The 13,047-nt window shown below is 43.9% G+C and overlaps 1 protein-coding gene across 1 annotated transcript in view; it reads right to left on the bottom strand.

The window, feature by feature from the left end:
* Positions 1-994: 994 nt before the first annotated feature.
* GRPR (gastrin releasing peptide receptor) overlaps positions 995-13,047 on the bottom strand; it is a 277,275-nt gene continuing 265,222 nt past the window's right edge. Inside the window, exons 2-3 of the mRNA XM_004269654.4 lie at positions 9,149-9,500; positions 995-7,732 (exon numbers count right to left, since the gene is read on the bottom strand). Coding sequence (XP_004269702.1) covers positions 7,343-7,732; positions 9,149-9,500 — 742 coding nt within the window. The 3' untranslated portion in view covers positions 995-7,342. The remainder of the gene's footprint in view (positions 7,733-9,148; positions 9,501-13,047) is intronic.

The following is a 13,047-nucleotide window of genomic DNA, read 5'->3' as shown; positions in this document are numbered from 1 at the left end:
ACTGTCAAAAATATTAAGATACATGGTCTTTGGTTCCACAGTTCCCCATTTAGGATTTCTTTTTCCAACACTTGCTCATGCATGAAATTATATATGTGATTCACTGCAACAGTGTTCGTAATAGCAAAATATTGGAAACAACCTAAATGTTCATCAATGGCAGACTGGATAAATAAATTAGGAGATACTCTGTAGGTGTAAGAAAGAATGAGGGGACTTCCCTGGTGGCGCAGTGGTTAGGACTCTGCGCTCCCAACGCAGGGGGCCTGGGTTTGATCCCTGGTCAGGGAACTAGATCCCACACGCGTGCCACAACTAAGAGTTTGCACGCCACAGTTAAGGAGCCCGCGTGCCGCAACTAAGACCCGGTACAACCAAATAAATAAATAAATTTTTTTTTAGAAAAAAGGAAAGAAAGAATGAGGAAGAACTTTATATGATGATATGGAAAGATCGCCAAGATACAGTGTGTAGTGAAGCAAGCAAGAGGCAAAACAATGCATATAATATGCTACCATTTCTGTAAAAGGTAAAACGGTGGTGGGATACAGGAAAACACGTATTTGCATTTATTTGCATATGCACAAATAATGTTCAGGGGTATACACATGTAAGGAACTAATAACAATGGCCACCCTTTGGTGGAAGGTGGTGACGGATGCCTAGAACTGTGAGGACAGGGGACTGCAGTAGCCTAGTGTCTTTTCACTGAATACCTTTCTGTGTTTTCAATTTTGAATCACGAGAATGGCTTACTTATTCAAAAGTTAAATACGTATTTTAAAAGTTTAATGAAACAAAACTCTCACGTTCTAAGGAACCCCCTAGGGTGCTTTAAAATGCAGATTTTTAGGCCACGCTCTCAGATGTTCCAGAGTCAACAGGGATCGAACTGGGGAATCTGCCTTTTGCAACAAGCAGCCTGGGTGCTTCTGGTGTATTGATAGATGGTTCTGGAACCAAGGAACTATGGGGCATATAGCCACAGACTACATTCATGCAACAGCTATATTTTTATTGAACATTGCATACATGCATCTGTCCATTTCATAAATTATGCTTTATTATATTAAGAAATAAAACACATTTCTTATCTTCTGTGACTTGAATATTCAGCTTACTATGCTGGATTTGACTTAATGTCATACAGACCAGGTACAATGTGATAGCACTGGGAACATTTCTTGAAAAATAAGAGTACAATCAATGAGCACGATTCACAGACAAAATTTTACATGGTCACACAGTTAAGTTTGTACATTTAAAAGGATCTGAATCATCCACATTATTATTGTGAATTTCTTATAAATAATTCATTACTCTAAGGAGTCTGGGCAAATCCAAGCCATGACATTATTTATACTAAGTACCACACCTGGAACTTGTTCCGAGTTATTTAATACAGAGCACATTTGTAATGTAATAAATATTTACAGTTAATAGTAACAAGTACAATTATAATTTACAAAATATGAGTATAATATTTAAAACAAAATGGAAAATGACATTAAAGAAGTTTGTGCCAGTTATTTTTACAACTCACTAAATTGACCATTTCAACAAACTTTATTACCCAAAACCCTGCTGACTCGGATGCAAAAAGGTCATGTTTGAATCAGTTAAGCCCAAATTAAAGGAAAAAACATTTTTAAAGAAAATCAGTTTAACTTTCTTAATGTTATACATGGTCAATATTGATATATCAATATCAGTAGCTAAAATTGAAGCAAAGTGATGAAAAATTTAGATTCACAACAGGCCCAAATTATATAATGTACTTTGAACACTGAACTCCTGGATTATACCAAAGTTTTCAAGCTTGTCTGGGAATTAATGAGGTGTTCAGTGTGTGAGGTTTTACTATCCATTAAAATGATCCTTTTAAAAGACCATAAAATTACGTGAGTCCTTCCATGGCATTATATAGCTCTGGGAATGAAATTTAAATTTGGGTAAAAAAAGGAAAATAATCTTATTTTCTAGAACGTGAGCTCAGAGAGAGCAGAGAGACAGTGATGTCTGGGATTGTAACAGGGCACTTAGGGCTGGGCACTCAGATAGCTATAGGTCCATACCTGAGCCCATGACTTGGCCCCTTAGTCCAGGAGATCGTTTTCTATTCAAGGCTATTCACGTAGCCTGCGTCTCCAGACTCCAGGAAACTATCCACTGTCACATCTTACTCTTTTGAGGGGAAGTGGGTGGTTCCACCTCTTCCTGACACCTCTTCGCCAGCTAATCCTGATTTGAAGGAGGGCGCCTGGACTGATTCCTCTCGCTGGGCTCCTCTCTCTGAACACGGCACTTCACCAAGGCTTTTTTCTCCTCAGTTACTCACATAACCAGGTGGGAAATTCTTCCCAGGGCCTTCGATTGCAACTGAATTGTGTCTCTGGGGCTAACTGAACTAAGGGACCTCCTTGCCCACCTACTTTGTGCTGCATTTCAGCCTCTGCCTGCAGTGAGTCCTTAACTTATATGCTTAGAAACATCTTCGATGCCCTTTGTGCATATTCTTTGACTTTATCACTAGTTCAGGCCTTGGGACAAAATCTAGAGTAGGGAACAGGACGGTCTATTATGTTCCATGGACTGATTTTCTCACGTGGGCTGGATTTGGGAAGCAACGCTGAGCGGTGGACTGGACGAGGACGTAAGAGAGATGCAGGCCCAGGTTAATGCTCTGTCATTCAGCTGTGCCGTGTGGCCTTGGCATCGTGGAGCGATCTCCCTGAGCCTTGGCTTCATCTTCTGAATGCTCTCCAAGGTGCTGGTTAGGATGAACAGCAACGTGCTCAGCACTGCATGTGGCACGTCCTCGGGGCTTGGGGAAGTTGAGCCCCTTCCTTCCAGCACTTCTAGAGCCACAGGACTCCATTCAGACGCGGAATGCCATTCCCAATAGTATGCCTCTCCTGAGGCAACCATCGACAACTCCATTCACTCCCTCGTGCCAAGTTAAACAGAGTCACTTGCAGGGGCAACAGACTATCCTGTAAACTGGGGTGGTGGCGATCAGCACTGTTCTTCAATAGCACAGAATGGACCATGAGAATGAATGAGATCAGGTTACGCTGAACCATATGAAATCATCTTTTTTAACGTCAATCTGGTCCCATACCCACACTTTCATGCTTCGGCCTCATAGTTCCCTGGGCCTTTTAATCTAATAGTGAATGGTCACTAGTCAATGTCATTTACAAATTTCCACAGTAAAGGATGTAAAGCAGCTCTCTGGTCAGCAGCGAAGGCTTAGATTAGATGAGGCAATGTAGACCATGAACACTAGGTCAATGCAAAGTATATTTTGAATTAATTGTGACTATGTAATATTTTAACCGAGGGGCTCTTCAACTTTTTAAAAATTTAGATAAATTCCACCAAATGCATTTCTAATGTGAACTTTCACGTGAGAAAAACTTGTTCTCAGTGTGCGGTTTGTTGATTGCTCCTAAAAAAGGGTGTCTTTGAAGGCCATATATCATGGTAAGAGATTGCTTGATATTACAGTGTTTGTGTTTGTGTTGGGCGTGTATGTGTGTCGGGGGCGGGGGGCGGAGTTGTCGAGGTTGGGGCTGAGAGAAGTGACGATCCAGATACAGAATGAAGTAGAGCTTGTTAGGGGTCGGTTTCATTGACTAGCTCACACAAAGCCTGGTCCCAGGAGAGTGACTAATTCCTTTGTTTTCAGCTGTTAATCCATTTTATGAAAATTCAGCCAAATATTAGACAAATGTTTCAAATGTGCTCCATTCCTCTCAGCAACCCAGGGTTAATTCTAAGCTACTCTTTAATGGGAGCTCCTTCCTGGTGTGGGTGTGAAGGGCACAAATGGCAAGAAAGTTTGCACCTCCCCGTCTCATCACAACACCGTATGTACAATTATTCCACTCTCATACAGTCAGGTTCCCGGGGCCATCGTTTCTATCTGGCTCCCGGGAAAAGTGACTTAGCCACCTTGCAGTCCACAGATTGAGGGTGTCATTCAACTTGTAGTCCCCAAACAAAGCTAATCACTATTACCAGAAGCTACTTGGCACGTGAGTAGACTCCGAAACCAGTAACCAACGGCTACTTGGGCACAAGTGAAGACTTTATAACTTAAGTGTGCCCATGTCTTGTGGACAAGTTTATTTATTTCTATTTAACGTATATTTTCATAACAAGCTGAACTTGGTCTGTGTGAAGTAGCCTCTAAACTGTTTTATCTAAGGGCTCTCCATCCTTCAAGATGAACCCAAGTTGTTTGTGGGGCAAAGCAGGGAAATCCAGGGCTTATTAATGAGGCGGAAGGCCAGGTTCAGTGGGGGAGTGAGGGCAGCCAGAAGAACAGGGTTCAGCCATCTGCACTTATGGGGAATCATCACATCAACAACATGGCGGGGCCAGGATCTCTTGCTGTGGAAAATCCCTCCGAGCAGCAGCCGTTGGTGGGAAGACTGCTTTGTTTATTGCTTAATCTGTCACTGTTGAGCTGCCTGCCTCAGGGAGGCTCAATTTAAGATAGATTGAAAGGTAGTGTCTGAATAAACTGAATAAACACAGATGGTTTTCCACAGCCAAAATTGATTTTTTTTTTCCCTCACCAAAGACATTAGCTCTAAACATGATTATCTTTGGAGGCGAGGAGTGAAATGTCTTAGCTCCAGCCACTGCCACACTCAGCCCTAACAGAGAGGTGATACCACGTGGGGGCTTGGGTCTCCCTCACCGTGATTTTAGGTTCCGGAGGTGAAATAAAAATTTGACTTCCCTAGAGAAGGGCCCGGCTGAGTTCACCCCAGTGAGAAAGTTGGAGTCAATCCATCAGTTGATTCACAAAATAATTTGATCAGTCCTCTAGGTCACTGGCTGGCAAAGGCCTCCTCCAACCTTTTCACTGAAGAGTCTCAAAGAGATGATAAGATTTGCCTAAGGACACACAGCTAGACCCAGACATCGATCTCCTGTTTATCTAGAAGCTAGAAAGGAGGCCAGACACAGTCTATGCCATGATGTTAAATGAAGGAGGCATTAAGATAAGTCCTACTCCCAAAATGTCTTCGGAAGCAGGGAGATCAGAGATGCTCGAACAAGTCATGCTAGGAACCCAGAATGCTATGCACTTTAGCAACTAGCTAGGTATGGAGTCACTTATACTCAAGAGTTTTGAAGAAAGCCAAGGGTAAAACTGTGGTGCAGCAGTTCAAGATAACAGGTGCGTGGAGGTTGAAGAAGTGTGAATAGGAAAGGTACTCTTTGTACAAGGAGGAGATTGAGCAAGGTGTTTTCTTCTATCTCTTTCAGCTCTAATTACAAAACATAACAAGCTAACGGGATGTCATTCATACAAATTATTTGAAGCAATGGAATTGTCTGTCTCCTTCCATTCCACTATTGGGAACATGAGTGTAGAATGGTGGTTGAAGGATTTCTCAAGAGGAGTTGCTGCAAAGGTGGCAGAAGTGGGACAACTGTGAGCAGGTGGCTACATAAATGCTTAAGAGACAGAAATCGAAACAATGATGGGGCTCAGAGGATCTCAGCAATAGAAGGGACTGTCCTCTCATTCTAGAGATTTAAAAAAATGCTAGCCATATATATATATATATATATATATATATACACACACATATATGACACAGTTGGGATGTCAAGCTAAAAATCTTGGTTCTTTCAGCTATACTACCTGTCTGCTTTTCAAACTGTCCCATGTAATTATGGAGCACCAGGAAAGCAGGTGTGTACAGTATGTAACTGCATGTAGCAAACAGAAGTGCAGAGGTTCACTCCAGCTAATACAATTATAAATACAGATCTTTACAACAGTCTTGGTCCCAACTGCTAAAGCTCTGTAGACAGTGAGCACTTCCTTGTATCAAGACACAAAAATCTTATAAAAATCTCATGTGGAAAAGAGAGCTGACTGTTCTATCTCACCCGGATAGAGAAAACCGGAACTAAAACTGTCTTAGTGTGTAAGGGCTACACATGAGGGCACATTTGCAGAATTTGGATTTATCTGAAAGTGGGGTAACACATTTGCAACCTGTCAGAGTTGGCCTGTCCTTGAGTCAAGAAAAACTTGATTCAGGGTATCTAAAGAAAGAGAGTCAAATCCTTTTACTCACTTAGAAAACAAAAAGGATTTAAGTCCAGTATTTTTCTGCACATGGGCTGTTTCATAAATACTCTTCATAAGTAGAAACTTAATGTATCTGTAGCTGTCTTTCAATCAGTTCTTAAAGCTGAGACCTCCCCCTGCAACTTTCTTACACATACTGAGACAGAAACACATATTACTGACATCGAATTCATTTCCTGCCACAGACTTTAGGTAAAGCAGATATTAAATGTAAACATGTTGCTATTTCCACTCAAATATGATCCCTTTCTTCTCATGTGAAACTACTTCTTCACTGTAGCAGACAAGGACAGCCAAATAGAAGTAAATACATTTGTCTGAAAACCTATATGCCTAAAATAAATACTATACTTTATGCACTTCTATACATGTTTGATGAATGGATAATATGATCAATTTTCCCCGCGAAGGATTTCTCTGATATGGTGGAACCACACCATGGATGATTGCAATTGGGCAACAGCAAAAAGGACCTGCATTGAGTTAGAATTCAGAGTGTGAGCTATCACTCCCCAGCTACACCTGGACCTCAATATATGTGTCAGTGTGTTTGGTTGTGTTTTTGCCTTAAAATGATGTGGTGAGTGTTTCTCCTATGTCCTCAGCAATGTCTTTTAAAAACAATCGACACTCAGGGATTTGTTTTAAATTGGCTTCCAGTGTTATCAGTTTGGGGACTGTCCCTTATACATGGGACTCGCCTAGGGTTGACTTTCCATATTACAAGTGTAAAAAAAAGTTCCTTGGTTTGTGATTATAAGTATTCCTGAAAAACGACTCAAATCGTATTCTTAAAGCACTGACTTGTGCTTAAAGAAATGACAAGGTGAAGTCTTTCACAAAGTGGACATTCAGTGTACAATTTCTCTGCTATATAAATCTGGTTGTTCATATAGTTTCTATGACTTAGTTGAGCACATCTGTATGTCAGGGTTTAATGCTTAAAATAATGATTTCCTATTTGTTCCCTTTTCTAAAAAAGGGAAAGTTTGCTCTGCGTCAGAAGCAGCATTCACAAGTTGAAATGGAAAACACACGCCTTGATGGGCCTTTCCAACATAATGGTGACCCATTTGGGCCTCCCCCCAACCCGCCCACATCGCTCATGAGCCTGCCAAAGGGTCTTTGTAGGGTACAGAGACAACAACAGAGGCGAGGGTTCCTTACCAGCCATAAGGCAAAGCCAGGAGTCCCTAGGGGGCAGGGTCAAGGGTCAGTCTAGACGTACCCCTCGTGACAGATGTTTCCGTTGATGAGGCTGAAGGCGGCCGCGGAGGGTGTGGTGCTCTTGAAGGAGGTCATGCAGGTGGTGCTTCTGCCGGAACTGTGAGACCGGGTCATCAGGCTGGGCCGGCAACAGAGGAGCTGGGTGTTGAACTGTTTCCTGAAACTCTTGCTCAGCAGGTAGAGGGCAAAGGGGTTCACGCAGGAGTTGGTGAAGGCCAGGAGGCGGGCGCAGATGCTGCTGACGAAGTGGAGCACGGAGGTGTCCACCTCGGAGTAGTGGTAGGAGCGGTACAGGTAGATGACATGGTTGGGGAGCCAGCAGAAGGCAAAGAGACCCACAAACACCAGCACTGTCTTGGCCAGGCGCTTCCGGGATTCGATCTGAGGACAGAGTGACACAGAGGCAAAGATGTGGGCAGAGCAAAAGATGGGGAAAATGAACTAGGGAAATGGACGGGCTCACAAGGCCACAGAAAACAAGTTCAATAGTTCCAATGTGCCTCTGAGCTCTTTAAACAAAGTTGATTACATGCTTGAGTGGACTGCACGATGAAATTCTAGTAAGTGCCCCTCTGTCCTCAGGAGGGCATTGGTGCAGTTACCAGCCATATGACTTCATGTCTTTCTCGGCTCCACAGTTAATAATTTCTTCTTCCCTCTGAGGCCTGAAAAAGCAGCCAGCTTTGTTCTTCCTCATTCGCCAAACCAAGATAACTGCCTATTATTTTTTTTTTTACTCTCAAGTTTTTTCTGGCCTATATAACACAGGAAGGGTCTCAGAGAAAAGCGGGCTGAGCATCTCCTTTTTCTCCCAACTCCCTCTGCTACGGCAAGGGGAAACATTGTTCTCTTTAAAGAATCTGGGGTACAATGGATGTTCACCATTGAGAGGTCTTTCAAGCAGGGAGACAGTTTCACTGAGAACTGCCATTCTCCCCCCATAATTGATGAGGGAAAAAAAGAATTTTAGAGGGTGAAGCCTCCAACTGAGTCAGCTACACGTTTGAAATGGAGGGAGTCTTTCTGCTTTTCCATCATAAATACTACACGATCTACATTTGGACTAGAAGACAAAAACTGATGAAGACGACAAAGCCAGAGCCCCTGGTTTCTACCATTTATACCACAGGATGAAATTACGGGGGTGACAGGGGGATTGGAGAAGGGAGCCTAACACATAAGGAGGGCATCCTGCACTCTGGGCCATCTGGGGGTACATGTATCTGTCTTGTGATCCTCCAACAGCCTTACAATATATGGGTTATTACCCTCATCATGGATAAAAAACTGACTCTCAGAAAGGGTAAGTAAGTCAGGAAGCCTGGATTTGAACTCAAATCAATGTGAACCCATCTTAATCAAACTACTGCTTTTTCTTCAACCAGCCTCGTTTTCCTGCCCTTTCTGCTTTATCACATGTGGTAACTGTCTTCCCACCCAAACAATGTGATTGGAGCTTAAAGAACTCACATCCCTAGGAGCCTCAACATTTTATTTTTTAAAAAACAACAACAGATTTTTCTCAAAAAGAAACCCATACTCCAAAGCTTTCAGGTTCTCCACACCTCGCTTGCCTAGGTTTCTTTAATAAGAGAACCAGATTCTTAAAGAACACCTGCATGCCAAGTCTTCTGAAGCTAGGAGCTCCTGTTTACCATCTGGCCACAGATCACTCACCACTTCTACTGCAGAATCAGGCAACGTGACCACCCAGATACTGAACTTGTCAGTGGAGTCCTAAAGAAACGCAAGGAATCAAATCCCCAAGGAGGAAATGAATCACTTCTAAGCACCTACCTGCTTCTTGACGTGTATATTCCCTTCCACGGGTAGATTGTAAGCACTCTGGATCAAATTTTTGGCAATGAAGTAGTAGTAAACAGAGATGATCGACAGCGGGATGATGTAGAAGACCAGGAAGGAAGCCATGGAGTGGATTCTGGGGTGCAGCTCATTAGAGTGTGGGTACGGGGCACAGCTAATGAAGGTCTGGTTGGTGCTTTCCTCGTGGAAGGGATGTAGGTCAGAAAATACAGCCTCTGGGATGGCCAGAAACATGGAGATGATCCAGATCAGTGCGGCTTTGAGGCAGATCTTCATCAGGGCGTGAGAGGCCTGGATATCCATTGGCCGGACGATGGCTTTGTACCTGGGGCAGGGAAGAGGGAAGTTATCTATTACTATTATGGGTGCCTGGGCCGGGACTAGGGTGAGGCCAGTGAGGCCCCTGAGGTGCAATACTTAAGGAGGCGTTGACTGTCAGGTTCATGCAAGCGCTGACTCTGAACTGACAGCGAGCACCTCCTTAAATGCTGCACCCCAAGTACCTGGCTCACTTCATCCTAGTCCTGGCCCTGAAGGGTGCTGCTCCCTTCCCCCTGCAGTAATATTCTGCCCACATTCTTTCTTGATTTTAAGAATACTTCTCAGAATACCTGAAGCTCCATTTATTTTTCTTCTTAAATCACAGAAATGAATAACAACGCGTGTTTAACAAAGGATGCTGGAACAAGAAGGTTGGCTTTTTTTTTTGTTTTGTTTTTGGCAAAGCCTTCATTTTGAGTATTCAAATGCAGTTTAGGAAACCTTTTGTCACTGAGTATTTACATAAGCCTCTTTTCTTTTTCAAAGGTTGCAGAACAAATAGTCCGCTGAAAAAGTCACATACAGAAGCATCCCTGTAATTAACAAATGAATCTCCCCGCCCCGCCCCCTCTCTTTCAGCCTCATCTTCTCTTGCAATATTTAGGTCCTTCCTGGTTTCTGTGCTACCTGTGCCCCTGTCGTGGGTCGAGTGCTCTGGGAATGAGACATTGAGATGTAGTCAGGAGGACACAGAGTTTATTGTTGATGAACACCTGTGGGGAAAGGGAAGGAGGCAGGACTGCGCAGAGGGAGCTGTCAGACCCTGATGCAGATCTGACAAGGTCTACGCCAGCCAAGGTGACCAACCATCCTAGTTTGCCTGGGCATTTCCCAGTTTTAGCACTGAAAGTCCTATGCCCTGGGAAACTTCTCAGTCCCAGTGACGGTGACAGCTGGTCGCCCTACACCAGCCCAATGGGAAGCTCAGGAGCAAAGATTGCCCAATGAAGGGGTCCTGTCTTGGTGGAAATGGCCAAGCCCTTGTATCACCACCTGGCTTGGTCACTGGCTGGGGCCACCCAAAAAGAAGGTGACCTCAGTTGCTACCTGGTTCTGTCACTAGGCAGGAGCTGCCCAAGAAGAGCATGACCATAGCTTGAAACGTGAAGTGGACCCAGAAGGAGCTGAGAGCTGAACAGCAAGTCTTTCCTTCAAGGGAGGTCTGAGCAGAGCATCTCCATGCCTGCTACAACTCCCCACACAACGCCTAGCACAGTGGGCCACACACTTATTTTGGGTCCACCTGTTGAGAACCCGCTAGAGGATGAGCCTTTGGGGGGCAAAGACTGGGTCTTTTTCTATCTTGGTATCTGCCAGCACTGCGATTTGCACACACACGGCACAAACATTTGTTCTACTGCACATGAGCTGCTATAGTGTAGAAGGTGATATGCGTTGGGACCACCTAAATGTGAGGGTGTTCATTGTTGAAAACGCTGTGCTGACACTGGGTTCTGCCTGTGATGCTCTTTTATATAGTGGACTTCAGTGAGAAAGGAACAGTTATTTCCACTTATTTCCATGTTGATCAAACCTCCATTGAGTTACCACTCTTGGCTGCACTCTGACTTCTCGCTCACTTTCTGCGACCCTCCAGGGAAGGGGGAGTGAGTTTTGAGTGGTGAGTTTGGGAAAAAGAACCCAGCATGTGCACTGGGCTTAGAGAGGCCTGTGCTTATCTAAGTGTCCCTGACAAGGGGAGTGGCATATGTAATTTAGAAGATCAGAGTGTCTGCAAGTTCATTATTGCTGGGCACCTAGGTCACATTCTCCAAACAGCTTTATGAGATATAGAAGTAATTATTTTTATTGTCATCTGTCTTATTTCTATATCTAGTTCTCTGTTCCCACTTCAGGTAGGGGAGAAAAGGTGAGTATTTATCAGATATCCCCAACACTCCAGAACAACACTGTAGTCCTGCTTCTGTGTACCCGGGTTTGCTTTTCCGTCCATAATTTGTATTAGTGCATTTAAAACAATTACAGGGACTTCCCTGGCGGTCCAGTGATTAAGACTCCGCGCTTCCAATGCAGGGGAGGGGGGCGGGTTCAATCCCTGGTCTGGGAACTAAGATCCCACATGCCACACGGCATGGCAAAAAAAACAAAACAAAAAAAACACTTATTAAAAAAAAAATTTCAAAGGAGGTTCTACTGTCCTGTGGTGCTTTCTCTAGTCACTAGTCATTTCAAACATTTTAATTCCTAGTTTAGAATGTAGTCAAGGAATTGATTTTTTTTTTTTTTTTTGCGGTACGCGGGCCTCTCACTGTTGCGGCCTCTCCCGTTGCGGAGCACAGGCTCCGGACGCACAGGCTCAGCAGCCATGGCTCACGGGCCCAGCCGCTCCGCGGCATGTGGGATCTTCCCGGACCGGGGCACGATCCCGTGTACCCTGCATCGGCAGGTGGACTCTCAACCACTGCGCCACCAGGGAAGCCCGGAATTGATTTTTTGTTTGTTTGTTTGTTTGTTTGTTTTTTCGGGTTTTTTTTTTGCGGTACGCGGGCCTCTCACTGTTGTGGCCTCTCCCGTTGCGGAGCACAGGCTCCGGACGCGCAGGCTCAGCGGCCACGGCTCACAGGCCCAGCCGCTCCGCGGCATGCGGGATCCTCCCGGACCAGGGCACGAACCCGTGTCCCCTGCATCGGCAGGCGGACTCTCAACCACTGCACCACCAGGGAGGCCCCCGGAATTGATATTTTTAATGAAAGATATGTGAATATCCTCAGCCAGAGATGTATATGACTAAAGATATCTCTGATAAATCCATTAGAGATAAACTGGTAGTTATGACTTCCATGTACATTTTCTGGCAGATAGCAGTCACAAGTACCATTAACTCTCCAAGGGAAGGTGATTCCCTCAGGCATGAAGCAGAAACCAGAGCGAATGGCTTACCTCCTTCTCTCTTGGGAGTCTTGTATTCCTAAGTGCAAAATGCCATGGGAACTATTGAGCTACTATTTCAAATTCACAACTTTTAAAACATAAAAGATAGTATAAAATATTTCTTTTATAGTTTTGCCAGAGAAATAATTTGAATCTAAATCTAAATAAGCCTCTAGATCTATGTACCAGTTTTCAAGGAATGTGGGGATAGAAGAACCTGCTAGATGACGCAGTCAGTCAAATCCTGAACTGGAAAATTCTACAGGAATAATGACCCCATTTTTTCAACAAATATATGGCATAGAAGAGCAGAGAAAATGGTTTATAGACTGACTGATATCAGTGCAATATGTAGACTCCTTTTGGATTTTGATCCAAACCAAACAACCATAAAAAGATATTTTTGAGACTATTGAAGAAAATCAAATATAGATTTAGTACTGGTGATATCAAGGAATTATCTTTAATGTATTAGGTATAATAGTGGTATTGTGGTTCTGTGCTTTTAAAAAATCTTTATTTATTAAAAACACACCCTAGGAGTTCCCTGGTGGCGCAGTGGTTAAGAATCCGCCTGCCAACGCAGGGGACACGGGTTTGAGCTCTGGTCCGGGAAGATCCCACATGCTGCGGAGCAACTACGCCCATGTGCCGCAACT

Source organism: Orcinus orca, chromosome X (assembly GCF_937001465.1).
Source record: "Orcinus orca chromosome X, mOrcOrc1.1, whole genome shotgun sequence".
Lineage (NCBI taxonomy): Eukaryota > Metazoa > Chordata > Mammalia > Artiodactyla > Delphinidae > Orcinus > Orcinus orca.
The sequence above is the reverse complement of the archived record's forward strand: the minus strand, read 5'-3'. Positions and strand labels throughout refer to the sequence as shown.